This window comes from Sceloporus occidentalis, unplaced genomic scaffold, assembly GCF_023333645.1.
Source record: "Sceloporus occidentalis isolate IW3139 unplaced genomic scaffold, rSceOcc1.0.p SCAF_52, whole genome shotgun sequence".
Classification (NCBI taxonomy): domain Eukaryota; kingdom Metazoa; phylum Chordata; class Lepidosauria; order Squamata; family Phrynosomatidae; genus Sceloporus; species Sceloporus occidentalis.
The window spans coordinates 3,577,976-3,605,633 of record NW_028317032.1 but is presented as its reverse complement, the minus strand read 5'-3'; the positions used below and the strand labels follow the sequence as shown (position 1 = coordinate 3,605,633).

Here is a 27,658-nt window from a genome sequence, read left to right as displayed (position 1 = left end):
TGGATGAAGAACAAAAATAAACAAGAAAAAAAAAAGGATAAAATGAGATTACTTTAAACATATATATAATAAGAAAGATTAATATTATACATTATTTGAGAACTATACCGAAGACCATATTTAAATTAGACATTTTTATTGGTGGCAACGACTTGGTTTCTGCTGATAAGGCTTTTTGCGCTTCTTTTTAAAATTATCTTTTTAAACACTTTTGTTTTTTTACACAGGGCCAAAAACATTTATTTTGGTTCTCTAGTCTTTTTTTTTTTTTTTTTAAACTACATATATAGCAAGGTATATTCTTGCCATTTCATCACTTATCATACCCTGAATGTGGAGAGAGACAGAAAGATACACAGATATTCACTAAACCATTTGTTTGCAGGTAGGTTGACGTAAAGCAAACTGACTTCTTTGGGCATTATGAACGGATAATTTTGGTGGGTTTTTCCAACAAAAATGTCTCAAAGTCTGTGCAGAACTAGGTGCGTTCTATTTACGTTATTTGGGGTATTCGACTATGCGTTAAGAAGTACCTCTACCTGTCTTCCGGGGGGGGGGGGCGGGGGTTGGACTCTCAATGGTTGGCCTTCATAATGCATGGTGAACATCGGGAGTCAAATAATTTATCAACGCATGCTTTGGTGAATAAACCATAGACAGAGTGAGGGCCATGAAACTGGCCCTTCTTAATGCATATTACACGTTTCAACTCAAACTTCCAATCAGAAGGTCTTTTGTCATACCTATCGGATATTCTTAGTTTCTACATTCCTGTATCTGTTTTTTGTATTAAAAAACACAATAATCAGTTAAAAAAAAATAATAATGTGGATGTATCTCAGCCATCAGACGCCAGCATACAGCATTTGGCTTCCTCACCCGGCCTATCTGTACTAAAGCGTGGCGGCATATATTATGTATTAAACCCACACTTAAAGCGGTTATCAAAAGGCAACAGGGGGGCAGCGCCGCTCCGACGACCCTGGGAAAGAGCCCACGATATAATGATAATACATTGCTCCGAATCAAAAGCGCTCGGGAGACCGTGTATTATTACACAGCGTTTGAGCAGAGCGTGCTAATTACCATAACCATCAGATCAGGATAATTATAACAGGGGCCAGATTGCAGATTGGTAAATGAACTCACGCATGCATTAACATGTTAAGGAATAAGGCACTTCACTGTGGCTCAAGATTGTTAATAAGTGGATAGGATTTCCGTTGTATAAGGATATGCTAATACAAGAGACGAGTTCTCGTGTCTTCTCTCCGGAGGTTATACAGTACTGAACCGGCACATAGAGGGCTTAAAATATCATGATTAATAGGATGGAGTAAAGCGGGCGAAGCCGGCTGGCTCGCGGCTCACGTGAAATAACCACCGACCTTCCTCCGTCTTCTCCTTTGCCTATAGCGACGAGAGCCTCGAGGTCCGTGCCTTTCAGCCCGAACATCAGCAGCTCTTTGGCCGCGTCGACGTTTTCCGGGACTCGCTCCAAACATTCGTGGAGGACCCACGATCTCTTCTTAATCTTGCTCTGTAATAAGTAATTACATTGAAACAGAATTACAATAATATAAAATAAATGAAAATTCATATTTAACCAGGGGGTGGGTTTTTACGTAGATATGTAGGGTATAAAAGCTGCCGGTATTAAGATATTTAAAAAGGGCATCGTTTTTACTGCTCAAAAATCCTAAATAAGGAGAAGGCACGGAGTGTGGATCGCCACAATTGGTAGAATTGGTGATAAAATAGTCCACTAAATATACCACTGGTTTGAAAATCAAACATTTTTAATTCACTAAAGGCAGAGGTAATAGGAGAGTTTGCCATCACTATACATTGTGAAGGGCCAACCCGAGTGAGCTTCAGCTAAAGGGAGAGATTGGCTGGCCCTGGATAATGTATGGTTAAAGTCTCCCTGCCCACTGAATAACGCGATGGGCTCAGCTCTTGTTGCAAGAGAAACCTGGCAGTGTTGGCCTTTCATAGGGACGTAAGGGAGTTAAAACTACAACCCCCCTGCTTACTCTCTCCTTAGTCAATAAACCCCCGTTGTATGTGAAGTTTCTTAAAGGGACAGTTTACAGTCACTAACAGCCTCGCCAAGGAAGAGTGCATATTAAAATACTCTGCTTACCTGAGGTACAAGCTGCAGCCCTGTAGCTGCAGTTGCCCTTCTCTATGGCCCAACGATTCTCGGCACTAATACCATGGGGTCGCTTTCTGCCCATGTGCATGGGGTTTGAGTAGAAAGGGGCATTCTGCGTTTGCAAAAGGGACAACACGACAACTAAAAGGGACCACACGGCTATTATTAGCGCTCAAGTGCGTATTATGGCTGAAGCTTCCCTTTAAGTTCCTTTTTGTGCCAAACTTTTGATTTATTTTAATAACTGTGACGGAATCATTTTAAAATAATTCTAAAAAGGTATTGTTTTTAATTAATGGAACCGGTCTTTCATGAACAGCTCTAGAACAGTCGTTTTGTAAAAGGTGACTTTAATGAGACAAAAAATCATTCCAACTGACAAATCCACTTGTTAAAGAATCTTAATTGAACTTTTTTTTTTTTTAATTAACACATCACACAGACAGTTTTTACCAGGTGATAGGCCCATATTAAATCGAGCCAAGAAATCTGTTGAGTTAACACTTTTTAGACTCTCTCGGAGATGGGAAAGATTTTGATTTATTTAGTGAGTTGGTGCCTAATTTGAACAAGCGACAAACTTTTACGGCGACTCTACAGAAACCGCAACAAAGTTTTCCGTAGCTACCTCTCTCTCCAACAGGATTCCTATCGCTTTAACCGGTCATTGGCTGATCAGTCTGAGTTTTCCCTCAAAGAAATCTTATCCTGGGGTCGCAAATCACTGAAAAAACGGTTTAAATAGCCCAGTAAGACCCAGGCGGGCTGAGCCGTTCCATTTCATTAGTCCGAGTTCCCTGGCTAGTTAACGTCATTCTTTTGCTTACCAACGGGCAGTTTAAGGAGTCGGGGTGCTTGTCTGCTAGATTCAGCCAAGATAATAGAACAAAAACACATACAAAGGGCTAATACACAACTGCCTGAAAACATATTATACAACCGTTCTTGTAATGGAAAACAAACCAATATTTCTGAAAAGGTATTTTCAACCCAATGCTAGTAAAGAAAAATTCATGGGAATGTACCTTTAAAGCCCCCATACTACACGAAAGACCCCACTGTACTTATCATTACGGGCAATATAAAAAGTTCGTGCCCCCAGCCCACTGCTTCTACCTGGTCAGGGGCCCTCCACGTTAGACGGTTGGAGAATGCCCATAATGATGGCTCGGTGAGAATAATTTGCATTTGTTACGGCCTCGACAGTAACCCAACACATCAAAGGTTTGCCACCTGATGGAACTAATCACTTTTATATTCATGGAATTTGTAAACCTCTTATTCTTTTTTTCCTAGCTAATTTGTATAAACCAATTATGCTGCCATCGTTAGCCTGTGCTAAACAGGGAGATAGATGATTATACAGAGAATAGTTGGTGAAATTAATTTTGAACCAGGTCAAAGCAGCAGAAAAACATTACCCTGGCGTTGTTACATTTTAAAAGTACGGAACACAAAGGAGGAATTAACATACATAATATTAAGGAGAAGGATCAGGCCGTATCGTCTACAACAGATTTCTAACATTTTGTCATTAAAATCGTAAATGTATGCTAATGCTTACAACGTGTTAGTTTATCTGTAAAAGCCGCACATGTACAGTTTAGTAAGGAACAAGTAATTGTCTGTGTAATCAAAATACATTTTATTAAAGAAAAAAATGCAGCGGAAACAGACTTTTCTTAGCAAAGACCAGGATCCAAGAGGAGATCTGGTAAAGTGAGGAGACAGTCATGGCTTTCAGCTGCCACATTTGGTTTGGACCACAAGCCACCCAACCTATAGAGGGAACTCTACATTCTAAATACTTTGGTCCAACACAGCTACATTGTACCCACCCCGACCCATGCATTGAGAGAAGGTATCTATTTTTGTCTCAGCGCAAGCATTATTAGAACAACTAAAAGTAGCAGAGAAGGCATCTTTACTCTGCTTTGAGGCAGCATGCCTAAGATTGAAGCCATTTGTTGAACCTGGTTCTCCTTAGCCCTCAATTACAAATGTGAGAGCTTACGTGAACATTACTGATGAGTTGAAGCCACTGTGATGACCACCAGACTTCATTAGATGTATTACAATGTATTCATGATACAAGCAGCTGCAAGGAGACCTACAAATATATATTACAGATATTAAAAGATAACAATTTGAACTGACATACTATATTGAATTACTATATTGTATGACATGGGTGGGATTCAGCAGCGATAAGTAGAAACAATTTCATCTGTCCACATTAACGGTCCAGTACTTTACTAACCAGGTTTAGCTTTTCAGACTTGGGCCTCTGACATGTTTCTCTTATCCGATATATCTGGTACAGGATGGTTCTAAAGGGATGTTCTCCTAAAAACATACCGCCTCCCAGGCCTCCAACTTCTCTAGCCTCTTATGAGCCCTATTCTACACCATCTTCAGCAAAATAACCCATGGCTGCCATATGGCTGTGCCATATGACAATGAAGCTTTCCCAGCAAAAAACTTTGGATATAATTATTTCTGGGAAGGCTTGGGAATGTTTCTGGACACCTTTACAAAGTTTTGTTTATTTGCTTTGACAGAGACCAAGGCAGCAGAAAAGATGTTTGATGGCCGTTGATCCTCCATCAATACGCCACTGAGGTTCAGCTCTCCCTGCTAAACAGGTCCAAGGAGAAGCACAGCAGCCAATCCAAAACTTAACGCATTTTAAGAGTTAATTTGCCTGGAATTGTATTCAGTTCCGTGAATTGCACCAAAACACCACCAAGCTTTAGTACTTCTGATTATGTCAAGACGTCATTACTTCTACTTGTTCAAGATATTGCTGATCAGCACTTTTTGGAACGAGCAACCAGAGGGCAGTTGTGTTTAATTTAACACTCTCTCGTTCCCATAATTACTACGCTATTTTTACAGTGAAACATTACTATTCAACGATTCCACCAAAAGTGTTAAAAAACGTGATTATCGAAAAATGCAGATTAATGATATTTAGCACCATTTCCCTGCTAGCGCTACCTGTTCCACACAGTTCTCACGGCAGGGCAATTATATGGTTAAACCAGGAATAACCGGCAGGTTCTTCTCACTGGCTCCTAATGATCGCTACGGCAAATTGCTCCAAATATAGCACTTCGGGAACAGAAACGTCTTAACTCCGGCTTCAGCCCCATGGTTTTAAAGCCTTAAAGACTAAAAATTTTCTTTATTGTTTAACCTTTTGATCTTTTCTTCAAAAAATACACAATAATACTCTGTTCCCATGGATATCAAACAATTACAAACACAACACAGGTTTTATCTAAATACATATATTCAGAGTATATTCCCGTTGATATTTTACTTTTTTCACCGACTAGGAACAGGAAATTGTTCATCCATGACTTCCTGTTTCAGGGGTATAAAATTCCTTTAGTCATTCATCACAATGGGCAAGACCAAGGAATATATCTACGATATGCAGAGAAATGCAAAGTGGCTATAAGAAAATAGCAAAAGCATTGAAAAGGCCCATTTCCACCATCAGGGCGATAATTAACAAGTCCCAGTCAAGTCCCAGTCAACTCGCTCGGTGAAGAGGATGGTTCGAGTGGCCAAAAAATCTCCAAGGATCACAGCTGGAGAAACGCAGAAGGTCTTGGGGGCAGAAAGTCTCCAAAACCTCTTTCAAGCAAAAAGCCTCTACGCTCATCCAAAAACAAACTCAGCCGTCTTCAGTTTGCAAGACGCTACAAGAACGGATTGGGTTCTATGGTCAGATGAAACTAAAATAGCCCTTTTTTGGCAATAAACACCAGAGGTGGGTTCGGCGCACACAGCTAGTTAGCTCATGGTTAAATATGGTGGTGGCTTTCTGACCTGGACATTTTGTTAGGATACATGGCATCATGGACTCAAATCATCATGGATATCAAATATCAACAGACATTAAACAGCCTCTGCCAGAAAGCTTAAAATGTGCAGTGGTTGGATTTTCCAGCAGGACAATGATCCAAAAGTCGAAACAAAAATGGTTTTATTGACCACAAAATCAGGGTTCTATCATGGCCATCCCTCACCATGTATTCTCCAACCTCATCAGGCATTGTAGGAGAAGGCTCAGAGCAAAAGAAGATAGCACAAAGTTTTGTAGAAGGTGCCAATAATTGTGCCACACATATATTTAACTTTTTTTTACATTGTATTTTTTGAAAAAATAATAAGGCCATTCCCCATCAACCTCTCCTAAATTATACAGTGAAAAAAAAAATTTAAATTAATAAAATCATTTTTAACACAACCTTTGCAGTATTGCTTTTGGTATAGGTTGCTCGGCAGCAATGAGGTTTTCTATTTTTTTTTTGCATGTCTACCAGAAAGGGCACAAGTTGTTTAGAGAGATTTTTACATTTTTTTGTTTATTTTTAGGGGTTTTCCTCAACTGTTCTGTTCATTATCAAGTACTTTTTAAACAGTAAATCACGCATGAAATGTGCTAGAGATTTGCAGATGACCAAATAAATAAAATGATAACGCTCCACTTGGATTATATTATTATTCATATAATGGCTAATGAAATACCATGCAATTGTTAATGAACTGAAATATGATTACCAACTCTTTTCAGGTTTAAAACCACAACTGATTAAACCAAGATGTGCTCGATGTGAATGAAAATGTTTGGAACATTGCTGTGGTTTAATCATATTATTAAAAGAATACATTTTCCCAGCTTTCAAGGCATCAGTAAATGGACATGTTCATTATAAAGGGAGGGTTCACTTCACAGTTGACCGATGACATTGTTGATAAAAAGACATGGGAATGGACAGTGAATGGAAAACTTAAAGTGTCTTCTTCTCTGTTCTGGTAGGAGAGGACCAGACTGTGACAATCCCAATAAAGGGGAATAGGTCAGGACCGGTGTCATCTTGGAGATAAGCCTGAGCACAGATGTAGGCAGCTATGGCAGGGCATGAGTAGAAATACCACCAGAATGCTTGAAAATGAACATGGCATGAACATGAAAGAGCAAAACATAGAATGGAAGGGGCAGAGCTACCGTAAGCCTTAACCCGTTCTGGCTCGTGAAGCACCATTAAAAAGGGAGCTACAGACAGATGTAGTCCAGTTTATGGAGGTCATAACATCCCAACCCAACAATCTCTTACCAAGTAATCCTGTATAGTGGCCACATTGACCGCAGACTTTCTCCACTGCCTTTGATACACTAGGTCTGTATCGAGTCCATAGGCTTGCGCCAGTGACAATGCTTCTCCATACTCTTCGTTGTCAATCTGCAAATGAACATTGATATCAAGTGATCTTTGCTCAACTAATGTTATAGAAATTTATTATTTACTGCAGATAAACATCCTATAACACGGACCTGATGCCATTGGTTATAATATACGAACTAGTCAGTCTAGAGTCTTAATGCTTATTTCCACTTTGATTCTCTTTAATTAAAGACTGAAAAACCATAAAACCAAGCTCCGAAAAGTTGGAAAGAAATTGTTGAAAGCTACTAAAGATTTACTACGATTTGAAATCCACAAAGGAGAACAAAAAGAACAGTCTCAAAAAAATTTATGATGGTGCATTTTGAACAAAGTCCTCAGACAATCGAGTTAATTCAGATGGGAAGCGAAGTATGGTGGAAACAGAAAAACTTCAAAAGACAAGAAAGACATGATAGGTGTGTTTAGGATATTTGAAACATCTAAACAGAAAGAAGAACCATTTCAATCATATCAGATAAGGGCTGAACAAAAGCAAGCCACCATCATAGAAAGTTCAGTTGCAGTACTTTTCTCCATATTTACTTCTCTCTTATAGCAAAGCGACTGACCTTCCTTTGATATAGTTCCTCGGGGGTGGTGGAGCGCAAGCTCACTAGCCTGTAGTTTTTGGTGATAGTCCGAGGGCGTTTGCGCGGAGGAGCAAAACGCTCCATTTCTGTGACAAAATAAAGGCCTTGTTTTATGTAGGCAAAATATCTAGCTTTGGCCGACATCTCATCATCACAATCAGAGTCTTCCTCTCCGTCTTCATCGGACCGGCTCTCTAAACGGGATCTTTTGGAAGCCAGCTTTACTTCGCACTGCAAGTAGAAGAGAAAAGAAAAACATAAGATCAACACCTCTGTACAGAGAAATAACAGATTCACAATATATGTTCCATACAGAACCCGGGGAACAAAACAAAACCAAGAATAAAGTGGGGAATAGTTCCATTCGAAATTTAAAATCCAAGAGAGATCCAATACCCCACTAGATGGTGATGTGCCTAGAAGGTAAGTACCAACGCTGAGCTCCAAAAAAACCTTCAATAAATCAATAAAAACTAAATTATACTGCCGGGCATAATATAATTTCTAAGATTTTAGGAATTCCTGTAAATTTGGAATTTACAACACCTTGCTATTTTGAGACACTGATCTCGCATTAACCAAGTGGTATGTTAAGAGGATTTCTTCACACCTTAAGGTCAAAAGCAATGTGATCACAGAAATTGTCAAAACTCAATTTTTTTGCTATTAATCCAAAATATTTAGTAGACCATATAACAGGAAGCCCCCTATGGTAAATTGATTTTACCTATTTATGTCTGCCCCAAAATAATTATATCCTTAATAAAAAAAATAGCACTGTGTTTGAAAATAGGGTACAATGTCTTAAAGAGCTTTTTGTTTTGTTGCTAAAAATAGCTAATTGCATAAATACCAATAATTAAACACGCACCTTATTAACCCTTACTTGATATAGTATATTGTTTATCAAGCTTCCCGTAAAAAGAACACAAGTGGGATAAAAACAAAGAAAAAATACTACTTTTGAAAGTATTTACAAAGAAAGAATGATTAATTGGTAGAATTACAGCGTGTGTTCAGGCACAATATTTTTATCAAACCGAGCCTTATTCCACAGTACTGGAATTAACAAAACAACAAAAATCATTAAACAGTTTATTTTGTGTTCTTATGCTGTGCCAAATGATAGTGAAAGTGATTGATATTATTCCAATGGCATTGCTCTTAACAAACCTCGTGGCAATAAAAGGCTATGTAAGCTAGAAACAAAGCAATAACTTTTTGGTGGACAGGAGATGAGCAAAATAATGGTGTTAGATTATTTACTGGCCAAAAAACATTTAATTAAACATAAACGACCATAAAAAGCCTAAATTTCAAGGAGCTTTTACTGTAACCAATGCTGGAGAGACTTGAGCGCCTTGGTCGGTATGTTGGCTGCACTTGGTAAATGTTAAATAGGACACAAAATGAATTTTGAACCGACAATGCAGGGTCTGGAAAGCCCCCAGGTTACTCTCTATTTATCGATTAACCAGTACGCAACCCACCAACGTAAGAGCCTGAAAGCCTAGTGATGCTTCAATTCGCAATGTTGAGCGAAGCAGATCCAGAAGAAAGACCGGCGGGTGGATCACTGGTTAGGTCCGTTCTTTTAACTGATTTGGAACAGTCCCCATTCAGAAGTAAAACCCCTATTATACCTTTATTTAAGAGAGTACCCCACCCCCCATCCATTCACAATAGCACACGGTCCTCACATAAAAGACGTACATCAGCGCCATCCACATACGCAAAAAGGTCTTGACATACAAGGAGTTCTAAAAAAAAAAAAAATCTGCTTACATTTTGATTTACTTTTCTTCTTTACATTTGTCTAGGAACTAACTACCATACCGAACTCTATTTTTTCCATGCTGCTACTCTTTCCTCGATATAATTTTTTTCTGTACATCTTCAGGCAGGGAGCCTGTGTTCCGTACAGCCGAGTAAATACATCATTCAGTGAACAAGTGACAGCTCGCCTACTGCTACACAAAAAGAATCATGTGTCTAATCCAACATTAATGATCTGGAAGAAAGGTCTTCTATGTTAGGCACAATTACTTTTGAAATGCTATCTGTCCCCGATCCTTGACGAAGGTAAGAGAACTTGTGTGGTGTTCCGTCTCGGCTGTCAAAAACATTATGGTAGAAAAACCTGTGTCTACACTCTATTTCTTCTAGAATTAATATTTTTTGTAGCCGGACTTTGCTGACCATATATTATGCCTTGCGGGTGTTTGGTGCTACAGGTCCTCTTGTAACAACGGCTGCAACCACACTTTATCTGCTGGTGCAGCACTGTCCATCGTCAAGTCCTCTACCTACATGATGATCAGGGCGTAAAACTCTGATCTTTAAAGTGGAAGTAAGACATTTGGTCTGATGAGCTTTGAAGTGCCTTCAAAACAGGTCAACCAAAAGTTTTTTTTTTTTTGGGCAAGACAGATTGGTTCTGTACATAACGCAACATTTTTTTCTTTTGCTTTACTTCAGTAATAATGGATTACATTTTTGTATTAGTTCTTTTTTTCTTCCATAACATTCTAGGCAAGTCCAGTGTCCTTAATTATATTAACAAGAATTATTAGGAGTTTTATGCTTTATTTAACAGAGGGAAACTTGCAGAGTAGCCCTACCAACACACAGAATGCCTCATTAATGGTGGGCAAAGAGGACTACAAAGGGCAGAGGTGGGTCTTGCTATGTATAAAAAGTAATACAGTGCCATTAATTTGTTTCAATACATGTTAGGATCAGATTTGTAAGTGGTAATTTGTGGTGGTTGATATTAGATGGGATGCTCTCAGCAGCGTTTTGAACCATTTGGATCAGCACTGAATTTTATTAGACTCCTCTATGTGATTTAACGCTTGTTAGTCCCCATGTTTTGGCATAATATAAAGAACTGATCACTTCAGGAAAAGTAAATCCTTCCCTTTTTTAGATCTTATGCTCATATTTCGCTTAAAACCTTTTCTTCTTAGGAGGTTTTAAAGAGAAATCAATGAAGAATTGGGTATTGGTATGATTACTGTTGCTCCTACACATAAAACGTATACATTAGGACCTTGTACCCGCTACAGTAACAACGATGAAATGGTTAAATGGGGGAATGCCAAGGCATCAAAATGTTAACTCAATACATTTGCATTTTTAGTTAAGTTTTCATAAGTCATGTTTCCACTTTGTCACTTTTTGGCCTCCAAACCCACGGCCTATTGCGAGTACTATAGAACCGATCAGTTCCAATTTTTTTTCTTTTTGCCTTTTTCTTTTATTATTAAACATTCTTGAATTACCTCCAAGCTGAGAAACCCTCCGTCGTGAGCCGCTGTAACCTGCGGCGAGGGTTCAAACCATTCACATGATTTTCCCAGCAAGTTCTTTAATGTCTTCACAGAGGAGACCGTCAAAGAGCCGGAGCAGCGAGCCAAAATTACGGCATTATCCGCCCACCAATTTATTTCCATCAGCGCATAATAGGATTCTTTATCTGCAGAAAGACGCCAGAAACCAACGAGTTAGTAAGACAACAGAGTAAAAATCACAGAAAACCATGTAAAAAGATGAGAAATGTATGTTGAATCAAACAAACAATGGGGGGCTGGAAGGAAGTTGCTGGATTTGTGCACCGACTCGTATGAAGTCAGTAGACAACTAATTAACGCAGAACGTGAACAAGCCACACGCAGCTTCTGCTTCCAAAAGATTTCAACCTTTATAAGCTGGAAGCTTTAATTTTTCACCTCTAGATTGTAAGCAGGGTCCTCCTCACCTGTTCTTTCTGTATGTCGTGTTGTTATGTTATATATTAATTGTGTCCTGTCCACCCTTTGTACAGCGCTACTAAATCCGAAAGCACTATATAAAACAATAAATAATAATATTCTTCTTTGAAAACCAAACCGTAAATGGAGAACGCTGATCAGACTTTAAAGTGTTACAGTATTGCTCTCTCTAATAGTTAAGTTAGGGAGCTGATCCCACACTTGTCTTGGTGTCCCCCCTTTTCCTGGGAATAGTTGGTATACGTGGTGCCTTAAAGAGCACAGAGCCTTAAAACAAGCAATAACTTGTGTATAATTGGGCAGGGAATGCGAAGAAAGGATTTACTAAATCGACAACATACTTAGGCATGATTAAAGAGTCATACAAAATGTCTTGGTAATACGAAACCCCCAATACCACCGTTACCTATTATATGATAAGTTATTTTATATATATATATATATATATATATATATATATATATATATATATATATTTATATTCAGTTAATTGTCTGCACCTGTGATCTACACAGAGTTTGTCAGCTTCAGTCTTATACCCAATCAACCTCCCAAAAAACTGTAAAATCACTAAAGCAGGCAGTCTTCTCCTGCACCTGTGCGCCGACGCATAAGTTATTGTTTAATTGGTATACTGTCAAATTCAATGTTATTTTTCATTTTAGATTTCCGCCTACTGTAACAGAGCTATGGAATGTGGGGTTGGTGAGGAATACTGTCTATAGAAACGTAGGATTTGGGAATTTTATTTTTTTATTTTTTTTATGTACGATAGTGGTAAACAAGAATTCACTCGATTCCCTTCTTGAGAGTAAGACTCATAGTCAGAGCCGGCCTTAAGTGTTCTGGTGCCCTGTGCGAACTACTCCTCTGGCACCCCCCCCATCCCAAAAAAAAAAGAAAGGAAAAAAATCTCCCCCCTCTGCCCCTTCTCACTATCTACCCCCTATCCTTACTTACCTTGTTGCCGGAGTCCTGCGGTGGGAGCGGGAGGCGTCCGTCTTCCCGCTCTGCCCCGGTGCGCGCTTCACACCTGAGCGCCAGATTAATTCTGACGCTCAGCACGAAAGTCGGCACCGCAACGGAGTCACGTAGAGCAACCGCTCGGTGCCCCTGCCCGGGACTTAAATGAAAACACCGGGTTTTTTTTGTTTAACTTTATTTAACATCCTCCATGGTAAATAAAATAAAAAAAAACTTTAACATGGAGGATGTTAAATAAAGTTACAAAAAAAACAAACGATGTTATAATTTAAGTCCCGGACGGCGCCCCTGTTGCCATGGCTACCTGTGCGGCCGCACACCCCTAAGGCCGGCCCTGCTCATAGTGACCCGTCCTAGCGTGAAGACACCGATCCTCAACATGCTGGGATGAAGGGGCAAATTCTCAGGGTTAGTGGGCAGATTTTTACAAAAGTGGAGAGAATGGGCAATTTCTCAGGGTGTATATACAGATTCTTGAGTGTTAGGGCGAATGGATAGATTCTCAGAGGGAACGAGCAGATTCTCAGCGGTCTCAGAAGAACGGGCAGCTGATTCCATTATATTCTAATTTAATCATGTTTAGAAATCCTATGTGAATCCTGTGACTTTTCTATGACAGCTGTAATAACTGCTTGATATTTTTAACGCAACGAGATGATTTAATCATTCAGTGTGCCATTTCACGTTCATTTCTCAATTTTTAAAAGGAGCCGAGGGAGGTAAAGTATTGTTGTAAATGTCGGGTTCCCCGCATAGTCGCAAATGTAACAAATCTAGACTCTGACACGCAATTAATAAAATTAGGTTTTCTGTAGATAGCAGAATGTTAAGGAAATAACATTAATACAAAGGGGGGAAAAAACTCGTACAACGGCATCTATAGCATGACACTGGTGCGACAAAAAATGATCACATCCTTCAAAAGAATCCAATTTTCTCTAGGGTCAATACTGATTCAAGAACTCTATTCTAGCAAAGGCAGAGTACTTAAATTCTAATTTACCTTTCATCTTTTTTCTTTTTTCTACAGAGTTCATCCAATCAGGGTTGATCTCATCAAACCCAGGCTAAAAAAAAAAAAGAGAAAAAAAAAAAAAAAAAAAAAAGATATAACTAAATATAAATATATATACATACAAGTCAAACGAAAATGAGAGTAAATGACTAGTCTAATATTGTTGAACATTTATGCCACAGTATGTAATTTCAATGAGCAGACTCCATTAGTAGTGCATGTTATCTGTACTGATGGATTGTTACCTTCCAGAAAGAATAGTTAATGACGCATGGGTGTTTTACCATTCCATCTGTACTTCTAGCAAACCCAGGCTACGGTAAAATCAAGTTACATAGTTATACCATTTACATATTCAAAAAAACATATATTATGGCACAATTACTGGTTTCCTGTGTGTATTAAGCTCTAGGTCACATAGTTACATAGGCTGAAAAAAGACATGCGTCCATCAAGTTCAGCCTTTCCCATATCTCTTAATTTGTTGCTGTTGATCCAAAAGAAGGCAAAAAACCCCGGTTTCGCTCTTTCCAATTTTGCACTAACCAGGGAAAAAAAATCCTTCTTGACCACAAAATGGCAGTCAGATTTCTCCTTGGATTGTTAGCTGTTTCCCCATAATTAAAGATTTTATCCCCGAATATTATGTTGTTCCAAGTATACATCCAGTTGCTGTTTAAACGTCTGTACAGACTCTGATAAAACTACCTCTGCAGGCAGAGAATTCCACATCCTTATTGTCCTTACTGTAAAAAACCCTTTCCTCTGCCTTAGACTAAATCTCCTTTCTTCCACTCTGAACGCATGACCCCGCGTCCTATGCATAGTCCTGTTTATGAACAGATTTCTACAATATCCAAATATAAGGACATGCAGAAAATAAAAAGGCACGGCTTACATTTCATGTTTAAATGGGAAATGTCACGTATGAGATAAAGCAATAAAACCATAAGACATAATTTCGGTTGGATATGGCAAGGTCGACCTCGTCTATCGCAGGACCCAAAAACCTTATACGGGATATCGTGAGAGCAGAACTAAAAAGTAAGAATTATTTTAATTTATAAAAGGGTATAAGAGGGAAGTATACTTCAAAGGGGGAGAACCGATAGGGCAAGTGGTCGTAGCTAAAATCCAAAGATCAAAGGCTCATTAAAACGTATTAATCAAAGCTGAAAGTATGTTATTTACTTAAATGGATATCCTTAAGGCAAACAAATTATTTAGGAGGAGCATAGAATCAGATGATGTGTAAGTCTGCACAAAGCCCAGATTGACATGCATTCTATAGAGCTCAAAGCGTGTTTTTTATGTTAAAAAGGTGTCTAATAGAGTTTCAATATAATTTTCTCTCCCTGTGTGTGCCACGTTTCCCGCTTCTTCATTTAGCATCACATCGACAATACAAGTGAATAAACAAAAGAAGAAAGCACGAAGATCCCAAATAGGTTATTTCCTGGGATAAAAAGAGTCATTTTCTGCCATCAAAGAATGAGTCTTTACAAACAGAACCTAGAAAGAATGGTTTGGTAATATCACAGCTACTGTATTCTATGAGAAACTAATTCACGGCTCCCGCTGTGCTTTATTTTACGTGTTGTTCATTAAAGGCGCTGCGTCAAAGGATCACCAGACTGAAGACGAACTCAGCGATGTCTGTGGATCACTGATCACAGTTTAGTAAATGCACCAGTTCCCATCACTCTCAGCCAGTCGTCTGGGATGACTACATATTATGTTTAACAGGAGAGGATGTAACACAGACATCAAGTGCGCAGCCACATTAATCCTAGATTTCAAAATGTTATCTGATAATTTTTTTTCTTAAATTAACATTTTAGTTGATATATCATCAAGGCTGCCATATTTACTTTAAAAAAAAAATGGCGGCCATGCGATTCCACTGAAATATCACTAGACGTAAGCTAGCTGCAGTAGACAAAATCTTCAGTTAGGCACAAAGCCTATAAACCTTCTGGGGTTTCATGAGATGTTACTGAATGAGCCTGCAAAGTCAGCAGATCTGCCCCAAATAGTCCTCTCGGGGAAGGAATGACACTAGTTAGACAGGGGACAAAACCAACCCATTGGCCACAAACAAATTTGGCAGATGATATATTCAACACAAAACTTTCAGCACAAGGAACACTACTGGAAGCCCGTGAATAGCGCAAAGAATGGACTCAGTCAGGGTAAGTAATCAAGTAGTGGCATGTGGAAATGCCAACAAGTGGAAAATGCCCCCCCCCTTCCCTTGCCAGTGATCTCCTATGAGCTTGGTGTATGTCTCACTTCTTTCATGGCCCCATTCACTTTCAGACCTTTCTGCTTCCTATTTCATGTAGCTGGCCATGACCCTGTGCAGCTGGCCATGACCCTGTGCAGCTGGCCATGACCCTGTGCAGCTGGCCCCTGCCCCCCCCCCCGACATCTCAAGCAAATCTCTAAAACTACAGTAATTCAGGCCAGGCTTTTAAAGTGCGATGCAGCAATATGATGGCAGCTTATACCAAAAAGCCAAAAGTGGTAGTTATTGCCAAAGTTTACTGTTCCTGACACCTTCGCTAAAGAAGAGCTTCCGGGTCGGTCCAAAATTGTTCACAAGGGGCTGGTCTGACTTGGCATGAATGAACGTGTGTCTGTGTGTGAGCATGAATGCATATGTGTAAGCGAAGGTGTGTGTTAATGTGTAAGTGTATGCTAGTACGAGTATCTGTAGTGTCAGTGTAACAAGTATGTATGCTAGCGTGAGTGTGTGCATATGGGGCACATAGCTATCATATGATGAATGCAGGGTCGCTTTAAGTATATAAAATAAAAAAAGGAATAATCTAGTACATGAAAAGCTTTCAAAGATTTTACGAATTTTTGCTTTTAATACAGGTTTAATCATGAGAAAAGAAAATAGTACAATAACATCTTGCCTGAAATGTGCTGGCATAAAATTAAAAATATTTAGGCTGCTGTCATACATAAGCAGTAAACAACAACATGGGGGGAAAAAAAATCAATTTTATTACTAGTGGGATGGAAAATTAAATATTACAAAGAGAATTTTATCAGAACATCTTCTGTTAAAATTGCATTGCACAGTGTTTGTGGTTACAGTTGATTTAGTTCTAATGAAAAAGAAAACCATGCTAATTCATCTCAATTTTAGATACAGCCCTGTCCCGGGTGTTATCATCCAATGAAAAGTTTTAATGGCAGAAAGACGGGTAAGTAATTTATTTTATTTTATTTTTTTTAAACTATTTGCATTTATCTGATTGTTTTGGGACATAAACACATTCCAATATCCCCAGCTTCTTTACATTCAACAACAAATCATCAATCTTCAACACTATTCAAATATATTATCAGTAACTAAACTGCACAAGACAATGCAGGACCTTACAGAGCCTTATATCAATCAATAGGGCTTTGCCGTTCCTTTACATTAACAGCAAGAGCCATTTAAATAAACACTGACAGTGTCATGCAGCACTTGTGCTTGGGTACGCACTGCCAACACACAGAAAGGACAGGATTTCAAATCAACCTTGTCATCGAGATGGGGGACATATTCCCCAAGTAATCTTTAAGGCTCTGAGAGTCTTGAAAATGGAGTTGGTTATTTTTCATACTTGCAGTTGGTTTTGTGTGTGTGTATAGGCTGTTTTGGAAGGTATGGTGGAAAGAATACCAATAATCTGTGTGATGTTTTGAGGGCAGGCAAATTTAAGTTATGCATGTTTTAGATGAGGGCATGCAAGTTCAATATGAACAGGGGATAGGGAGTATATAGAGCAATAATTAAAGTGAGAGATTCATTTTACCACCAGATGGGTTTTTGTCTGAAACGAGAACATTTTAAATGATATATATGTTTTCCAGGGTATATTTCTTTTCATACACTTGATCCTTTGTCATTTCTAGGTGATAGTTTTCCTTTAATGAAACGTCTCCCTGCAGATATCACACTTTTCAAATTTCTGACATTCATGTTTTACATTATGCACTATGAGACATGGCAGGAAAAAAAAGACTAATATGTTATAAAACAAATACAAACTTTTACAGTATGGTTTTAGAGGATTGAAGAAAACAAATAATGGTGCCTTAAAAACCCAGAATTTGACGGCAGATCTAGTCTGCCCATTTTCCTGATAATGTGGGAGATAAAAAGAATATCTATTTATAAAAATTAACTGTATGTTATGTAAACTAAGTAGCATATATAATCTGGACTTCATTAACAATAAGGCAAATGGTCAATCAGGTTAAGGGTTGAGTGGACTGACCAGACTTGACTCCAGATGAGTTAAAGTTAAAGAATCTGTATCTCACCCCTCCTCCCCTGGGGAGGGGAGCTTAAGACGAGCAGGGGCCTTTAAAGGAGACCTAATGGAATACAATATATTTTTCTCTGAGCATAAAATACAGCGAGTTATACGGTAATGTACAGTAAAACCCTGGTTTTATTAAACTTTAAAACTTCCATTATCTCCAGACCTGGAGGCGGCCTTCTTGTCAGCCATGTGATCTTTTGGATGACTTTCCCTGCCAAACACCACACTGAGCTGATGCTTTATGGCAATGTTAAATGGCTTCCAGATAAGGAAAATCCGTTTCTCAAATAGCAAGGAAAAATAGGCAACTGAGTACTCATCTGAAACATTGCAACGTATATAGTGTGTGTGCGTGTGTGTGTGTGTATATCTATATTTGTTAATGTGGATTCTGGTTTCCTGACACACTACCAGAACTTCATATGGCATTCATCTTAATGTCCAACATGTGTCTAATTGCTGTTATTGTCTCTGATGCGTTACTGTGGTTATTGGTTATCCTATGTTTATTTGTTCTGTCCTTTGGTTATCTCTCAAACTCTCTGCATTCTTTACCTCCAGGCAGGGTCTTACTGAGCCTCTTTACGTGTTTGACCTATTTATAGCAATTTTTGTAACCGAGTTCAGAATTTAGAATATGAATAATGTATTTTATGAACACAATTAACGCAAATACAAAATTTGAAACACAGGGGTCCTTATCAACCACCAGAAACATCAAAAATACTGAAACCCCAATTATAAATAAAAAGCTCGTCATTAAATGCATTTCTCTCTTTTTCAAGCTCCTTTGAGAGAGTATGATGCTTCAACAAGTTATTTTTATTTACTTTTTAGATTTTTACCGCTCTCTTTTTCCTAATTATTCAGCAACCTTTTAAAATATAGTTTACAACCGAATGTTTGATTTTCTGCTGTATTTGTACAAAAAAAAAAAAAAACCTCCCCTGCTGCTGATTTAATGGACCAGCAAAACAAATAAAATATTTAAAGCATACTTTGTGCAAACAACATGATTTCTCATATCCCTGTTTTATTTCTGGGTTTTACCAGACTATTTCTTGCAAAATATGTATATGGCGGTAAGTCTGGCGTTGAACCAAAACAGTGAAGCGCGTGAGAACATATTCAGTCTGGTTTAAAGGGTTTTAAATAAACATATTATTCTGTGGTGTTGCGTTTTGTGGCTGCGGTGGTGAAAGACTCCGTGTAATACGTGCACTGGGATTATTCATGTATGATGTGCTATTCCACATGTGTACCAATGACCTAGGAGCTGGTTTACTTTATATCGTGACTGGTAAATAACACAGCGATAGCTGACACATGCTTAGTCTTAGAAGTAGGTTTCTTTACCCACTTCTCGTTATTCCACTTGCTGGGCATTAGATGCATCTGTCGTTCCTCTTGTACTCTGCCCCAGTCCTGGAGATAACTTCATAAAGTATCATCTTTTATTATCGTGGTAACTGAACACTTATATTAATGGACTGCTTGTGACCAGGGTGTCTGATGGCCACTACCATCTTCAGTGGCAGTGAAGAAGCATTTGGTGCCCTTCATTTCATGTTGATATAATACCATTACAATTATTAATCAAAACTCTGATGGTACTACCCAGGGATGTAATTTCCATGGGGCAGGGGGGCAGATGCATCAGCCAGTGCAAGCAGTAGTGCTCTTGCGGCCCCTTCCTCTTATGGAAACGGCCCTGCCCCATGCACCAAGAGCCCTAATCATGGCGCTGGTACTACTACTACTACTACTACTACTACCACCACTACTATATCCAATTAAAACGAGAAACGGCTTATTAACACCACCACAGTGGAGTCAGATCCCATAAGATTTGGCTTGGTGATGCCTTTTAGTTTCCACCTTTCCTTGAAGACATCAGTGGTCCCCCCTCATAGTACTTCTTGGGGGCGCAAAAAGATCTGGCGCTTCCTCAAGGCTTTAGCCATAAGGGAAGGTGCAGCCTGGTCGCACCCTGTTCCCCAGTATAAAACGGTATGGCAGACATACAGTAGTAGAAAACTAGAACGTATGGTTAATGCTGTCACCGTTCCTTAACTCAATGGGGGCCTTTTGGCTTTAAAACATTTTTTTCCAAAATAAAGAAAAGATCACACAGTACAGAGATCTGAAAGACTGCTTAAAATTCTTACAGAGGTAAAACAAAAGCATTATTTTAAGAAGTGTCTGCATACTAATTAAAATCTTTAGTAACCCAGCATGTGATTTCAGCTATTCTGTGAAATCAACTTTTCAGCTCGAATTCTACAGCTATTGTCTGCAAACTGTCACGCTTGGACCACGTAACCACATATTTGCTCAAATGTCACGGGTTTGAGAACTCGTTGCAGTAGTTATATAACAAATTAGAAGGGCCTATGATCGGGAACATTAAAGGGCTATTAATAGTAGGGCACTTTTCAGCAAATATATACATTGTTTCTTCAGCAACGCTGTGAGCTTCATTCGTGATGACTGGCCAACCATTACGTGCCATGGGGCTAGTCTTCAAGCCCATCTCTAGGCTATCATAACCAGCCCACGATAGATACGGATTGAGAAGTTCACTGTCCATGCTGAACAAAGGAGAAAGTGAATTCTCTACAGATGGGTTAGTGTGTGTGTGTATATATATATATATATATACACACATACATACATACTGTAAAAGTAAGACCCTGTTTGACTTCAAGGAAGAGGCTGGAACTGGAAGCAGTCTGTGGCATAGTCAGCATTTTCCGACCAATTTTATGTCCCAACGTTTTCTCCACCCCACCCTCGCAAAAGGCTTAATAACAGGGGAGGTACAACTAAATGGGGAGAAATCATCATGCAGATTACAAGAAAAGGACGTTAAATGTATAGGTGAACTGCAAAACTTGACAGATCGGCTTTAAAATTCCAATACTAACAACTTCTGTAACGTAAAAATTTCCTTTCGGTATACTCATTTTGCTTACTTCTCATTCCCTTTTAACTTAATAAAGAGATGAAGCCTAGTAGCAGTGAAGATAATAAATCAGTTTTACTAATTTTTAAGGAACATTTCTTTGGCCTGGAAGCTCACATCTTTAAATTGCAAAAATCATACAGTAAAAGGTCTTTTGAAGCCAGTTCTGTTAGACGGTACGAGACATTATCTACCCCACCGAGGTTACAGCTGCAATCATTTCACATTCTAATTGCTTTGGTTTGAAAATGGTCAGAAAAGGGGAAAAAAAAATTTAAGGCAGGATAAACAGGAATACAAAAGTATTTCTTTAGTTGTTCCTTAAACCCGAGATCACAAGTTCTAACATAACAGGATGTTTGGATAAACTAGATTATGCATGTATTAAGAAACTTGTCAGGCCATCCCGAGTGTTAAAACCCATCTATATAATAAGATCGTTATGAAGCAGTGGTGTCTCCCACAGTGTCTAAAAATTGTGCCATAAGAAGGAAATCGGTTCTGCGGTGTTAGAAACAGGTTATAGCTTTAAAAAGTTTTAAAAGTAGGCGGTGAAGGAGGAGAATTCCAGGTTATACTCGACCCTTATTCTCACACCTCCGATCATTGTCATATACATGTTTGTTTTTTTTTAAATGCTTTCAAGCATGATAGGTCCAGGGTCCATTTAAATTTTCATGTGGTCCATTTTGCAAATGCATGGGGGGATTCTACAGAAGCCCCCTAAACACATTTGCCCCTTTTCTTACCCCACCCCTTAGCTAAATGCCCTGCAAGAGATGCATTCAGCCGAATGCATCTCCCTGAATGTGATGTACTCACATGCAGTCAGCTCCAGCACCGGCTGCTTGCGGGGGTCTCTTTAGATGTGTACGTTCTTCCCACTGATTTCAACGGGAGCACTTCCCTGCAGCTGACTGACAAGCTTAAGCAGCCAATCAGTGTGGGGGGTGGGATTTTGAATCATGGAGGATGAAAGGAGAACGGATGGAAATTCTGTGTCAGGTAAGTGCTATACTGTATATACTCACCTTCCGTCAGCTCCAGCACTTCCCTGCCGCCGATTGGGTGCTAAAAGCTGTCAATCAGTGACAAGACATACCCCCACTGATTTCATTGGACGTACTTTACTGGCTTCAGCAGCCGATCAGCGGTTCAAATTCTGGATCATTGATGGATAAAGAAGATTCTGCAGCCTGGCTATAACTTCTGTGTCCGGAAGCGTTTTTATTTATTCTGTTTTGGAAGAATGTATATTAATAGTTCTCATAGAGGGTTAGTGTTACTCACAGAGTATTTTAATAAGTGTTTGTCTATAGTGAAGGTGTCAGGGAAATTAGACTGTCCCTTTATATGTGAAATTTACTATATGGTTATATATAACATCATGAGCGGGCTACTTGAACAACACAGGTGGAGCCCAGGAGGCATGTTAAAACCTCCTGCTGGAACTAACAAAGAATTCCCACCCATCTGGACCGTGGGATCGGGGAGATACTTTATATCAAATCCAAGGGCTATGCCTTCTGTAACCTAATGTTTTCATATGTAAGATCTGTAGTGAAAAATACCTGCATATTTGCCCTTGTTTATAATTGACATACTTTACTTAAACATATTGAGAGATCATTTGATGTTGTATTAGTTCCCAAAACCCAATCCCTGCTAACTTCACAACAGAAAAGTGAAGGAACTGGGAAAAGCAAATTAACAGGAGGCTGAGAAAGTCCATCAGGAGATCACCTGGATTGTAAAACACGATATGCTAACCAGAAAGCTAGTTTTAAATGTTTTCTATGTGATGAGCAGATGAATATTTTAATAAGTATAAGTAACCCCTTAATGACATTGTTTTCAATGGGTTTAGGGACCGCCCATTGTCCTTAAGGGGTTAATATCTGAATTGGGATTATTTATAACTTGGATACAACTACTGGAACTGGCCACCACATCAACAACCAAACCATTTAATGATTTAAAGGGCATGATTACAAACGGGAATGATTAAATAATGGCCTCAGTGGGGTCTGCTTTATCAGTAATCTATCCTTCAAGAATAAAGAATGCCAAATGCAGAAGAGATCATCCATGTTCTATGTTGTTAGACAACGAAAAGAAATCCCAGAACATTTCCGACGGTCGGAGTCCCCACGAGCAGGAACCATGGGGAGATGAATGGATGGAAGGATTAGAAGATAAGACTGACCTTGGTTCTGCCACCACTTTAATCTTTTTAAAAAAAGCCTCCACTAGACTGAAGGGGGTTACAGGAGTCCAGATCTCCATCTAGATTTGGGGCTCTTCAAAAAGGGAAGTCTATTTTAACGTTTTATTTTACGGTTATCTAATTTTAGGAAAATCCCGGCAGCGCTGGGAGATGGATAATAACGGAGATATTAGTGAACAGTCAAGTCGTATTTTTACATGACTGCTCACTTGTGTGTATTATTTATGCCCCTCGTCCTTGCTTGCTCTGCAGAGCATTTGTACATGAAACAATCTGCAGGGAAGCGTCTTACCTTTTAATCTGGTGGCATGTTAGCCTGCTCAGCAATTACAGGTCATATGAAGGTTCAACTGTGAAATAATCATTCAGTTGTTTAACTTATCAGACTTCTGGCAGTGGTGATGCAGGATATTGATGAAAGAAAAAACAATTGGCCCACCTAGTCTGCCGTAAATCTGACTAAGTTAAGCATTCTGGTATCCTGTTTGCCAGCCCCCTTCCACTGAAAGTCTATTCTCTGTATCTACTATCCTATCTGTAATGTAAAGATATGTAATGCTTTTTCTCACAGTACCCCTCAGTCTACCACCCAGAAGCTATAACACAGAATGACAACCACATATCACTGGATACATCCATGCCCAAAAGCTTGTAATGATCAGCGACTCCTCTAGGAATAATAAAAGCTGATCACTGCCTTTAGGCGGCTATTGGTCTTTTGGCAGGAGGTAGTCTAATATGGCTTTTTAACAAGGTAACAATAGCACACTGCCAGCTGACATATTGTGAGATCACCTGGCTAGAATTCTTAAAACAAAAAAGCCTGATCCTGCTATCCACTGTCACAGATGACCCCCCCACAAACTACAAAGCCCACTTAAAGCCTATAAAAACAACGTAGCAAACAAATAAAAAAAATCCCAGACGAAGATATATACTTTCATCAGTGAAGTATAGGGTGTTTCTAAAATAACCAGATTAGTTACTTTATAAATTAAGGGTCCCAGCCCACGGCACTCAAAAGGGTAAAATCATTGCCTAAACGCAATCACACTCCTATCATGTCCAGTCAACCCGTACATGCTAGAACATGGGCATGATAGGAGTGTGATTGCTCGGTTTCGGCCAAGTGAATCCTGCATTTTCGGTTTTGGCCCAGAATTTTCATTTTGGTACATCCCTACTAGTAACCTTTCTAGACTTACAACTATTAGGCAAGTAGTTGATGCACTGTAGAAGTCACAGCTAATGGCGGTCAAAACTGACCCAAAGAAAACAACATATATGTTTGTTGGTTTATTTTTAACCAGGGTGGAACAGATGGGTGCATGACATTAACATTTTACAAGTCAATAGCTGTTCCCCATGATGTGTACGTGTGGTGGACAATATTAGCCAGGTGGTTTAGAGAGGTCCATTTACCATTGTCTCTTTAATGTGAAATCTAATACTGGTCCCCATTGTAAAAACTTTCCCCTCTCGAGTCATCAGGTGTACAAGGTCATCCACTTTATTAAAATCACACGATGAGATATAATTAGTTCTTTTAAATCTGTTAAACGGAATAAGAAATCTGTATTTGATTTCCAAAGAGGTGATATTTTGAAAGATTCGTAAGAAAAGGTGACTTGTTCCTTTGTTTCAGTTATAAAGCAGCAGAGCGTATTACGGAAACTACTAAATCTTCTTCGAAACGCTCTGTTTTGGCTTAACCGCTGCTGCACAAAAGGAACAAAATGTCAATGAACTCTAAAATATTGTATGACCTCGATATCTGCTCAAATATCCCTCTGGTGAATTTTGACATTAATTAAAAAATAAGAAAAGAAGAATGAAAGGGGGAAAAGAAACAGCGGCACAGACCTGCTCACACTGTGACCAGCAACCTTGCAACCTCATTGAAGGCACCTCCCAGATCGTCAGCTTGCCCGAGAAATGAATCGCTGCCAGAAGCTTTCCGTCAGGAGACAAGCTCATCTTAAAAATGCCATCCTAAAAAGATAAAAAGATCTTATAAGGTTATGGAGGAAAATTCCACTCTCTGCCAGATATCAAGCATATATATATGAACCGATGCGGGAAGAATAAAATTAAATGGAGACAACACGGAGATCATTTATACTACGACCCCTTCAGTGCTTTTTCTTCTAAGGCCAACGAGAGCAGGAGTTCCTGAGGTTCTTTGTGAGCAACTCCAATTCCTGACAGCAAATGTCATAGAGGAACCGTAGGAATTCATAACGAATACCTCCTCAATGGAGGCCAACAGGAAGACTACCAAGTCTTCATAATGGAAAACATCACAGAAATAGGTTTTAGCTGCTAAACGACAGAAATCAGGTAGCACTGCTTAATGTAGATTTTCATTTTAAGACATACTTTAAAAACCCTTTAAACTTTCATGGTGTAAGACAGGGAGAACCACGGAGCAGCATAGATTCATTGTTTGTGAACAGAAAAAAAAAAAGTAAATTAAGATTCATTTCTCAATTATTATTCCATAATTAATATTTAACCAACTCAAAAGGATAACCAAGTGAGAAACACAAAAGGACAACAGTACTAGGACCAACCGGTGTCTGAATTTCTAGCCGGAAAACACGTACATTATATTTTTGCTTATTACAGTCACAGCCATCTTGTTTCCGTTATAACACGCAAAGGGTATTTTGTTTGTTCTATATTGAGAACAAAGAAGTCTTGATGAATCTAGTCGCATCATCAAGTATGTTCCGATTACATTCATGGTCCGGCTGCACTAGTTATGGGGGAATTTAAGGAAGACAAATTGCTCATCTCAGCGAACGTAGAACGTAAATTCCGCGGACTTGCTACATTTGCTAGACCTCTGAAACTAATAACTCAGGAGGTGTTGTATGTTAAAGCAAGTGTATTGCCCATTTTATAATTTTGAGTAAGGTGGTATAGTGTACCTAGATATTTTCTTTATATATATATCTTAAATACATAAAAATATTTTATTATAACTTATCATATATACAAGTGGTTTCATCTTACATGTAACATGGATTACATTGTATCTTACATATGTTTTGTTAGGTGCGTATATATATATCTAATTATAAACATAATAATAATCTTTTATTTATATAGCACCAACAATTTACGCAGCGCTTCTTACAATACATACATTCAAGGAGTCTGATAAGACGAGAATTGACAGAGTAAGACAAACCGATACATTAGGTGGAGAGAGCCCGGTGAGCTTACGATCTAGAGGTATTTTAGGGAGTAGAGAATGTTCTTTTCGGGGATAATAAGTTCCTTTGATAGTTCAAAACATTCAGGCACCAGATGTTCTTGAATAGTTTTATCAAAATTATTCCTTAGACAAGAGTGCCTCTTAGTAGCAGATAATGGGAACAAATTTGTGGAAATGTGCTAAATAACACGATTATAATAAGCAAAACCCATTATCCTGATTGGGGGATTTTGATCAATGGTGGAGAAAAGTGGATTGTGGTGATAAACATGGTCTTTAAAAGTTTGTCAAATTAAAAATGTTGATAGGGATCATTTTTGCTTGCAATTATTTTTCATCACTTAATACTCTTCATGTTTATTATTTTTACCCTGGCGAACTGGAATTTTTCCACTGAACCTGGATTTATAATTAGTTATCCACAGGGACTGTTGGTTGAAATAATGGTCGAATTCTCCTCAGAAAGAGTTTCCTTTAATTAGATCATGCGCATAATCGAGACAAGGCACACAACACACAAAAGTCGAAGCGTTGTCTGATTACATGTTTGAATTACATGGTTTATATAGCATCTTATCTACTTCTAATAGCATGCATCATTATGATTGGTTACTTTTCAAGCAAGTTACACCTCTTTAAGCTGCATAATTAAGAATGGCCTAGACTTGACCCTTTGCACATATATATATATAGAACAACTTAGAGTAGACGTGTTGGCGGGAACTCGTCCATATATCATTGACTAGACATTCCCTGCTTTCTTATGTCTTTGTCAGGAATAATATTTACGATCACATAAGCTTTCTTCTAACAGGGACCAGTTGGATATCAGCAACAAGAGGTGGTACATATAATAGTATTTTATCATTCTTATTAGAGGTGAAGGCTATCTTCTTCAACACCTAAAATATCTTATCCTTTTTAGGGAAGAAAATATTATATTTCATTATTACATACAACAGCTTGTGAGCCTGCAGCTTATAACCCGAAAATATAGCAACAATGTACAAGGTGGTGTACCTGCAATTTTAGTATTTTCTTACTAAAGCTGGCCATTTCATCTATTAAACAATCTCACTAATAACCTGTAGAAGTTGCTAAAACGTAGATACATTGGAGTACTTTTTAAACGGGCATTAGTAAGTG

General features: G+C 38.6%; 1 protein-coding gene across 1 annotated transcript in view; it reads right to left on the bottom strand.

Moving 5' to 3' along the window:
- Positions 1-27,658, bottom strand: part of LOC149288346 (NBAS subunit of NRZ tethering complex-like) — a 278,953-nt gene that overhangs the window by 211,742 nt on the left and 39,553 nt on the right. Inside the window, exons 12-17 of the mRNA XM_089491881.1 lie at positions 25,153-25,281; positions 13,755-13,818; positions 11,279-11,472; positions 7,974-8,225; positions 7,294-7,419; positions 1,392-1,543 (exon numbers count right to left, since the gene is read on the bottom strand). Coding sequence (XP_089348007.1) covers positions 1,392-1,543; positions 7,294-7,419; positions 7,974-8,225; positions 11,279-11,472; positions 13,755-13,818; positions 25,153-25,281 — 917 coding nt within the window. The remainder of the gene's footprint in view (positions 1-1,391; positions 1,544-7,293; positions 7,420-7,973; positions 8,226-11,278; positions 11,473-13,754; positions 13,819-25,152; positions 25,282-27,658) is intronic.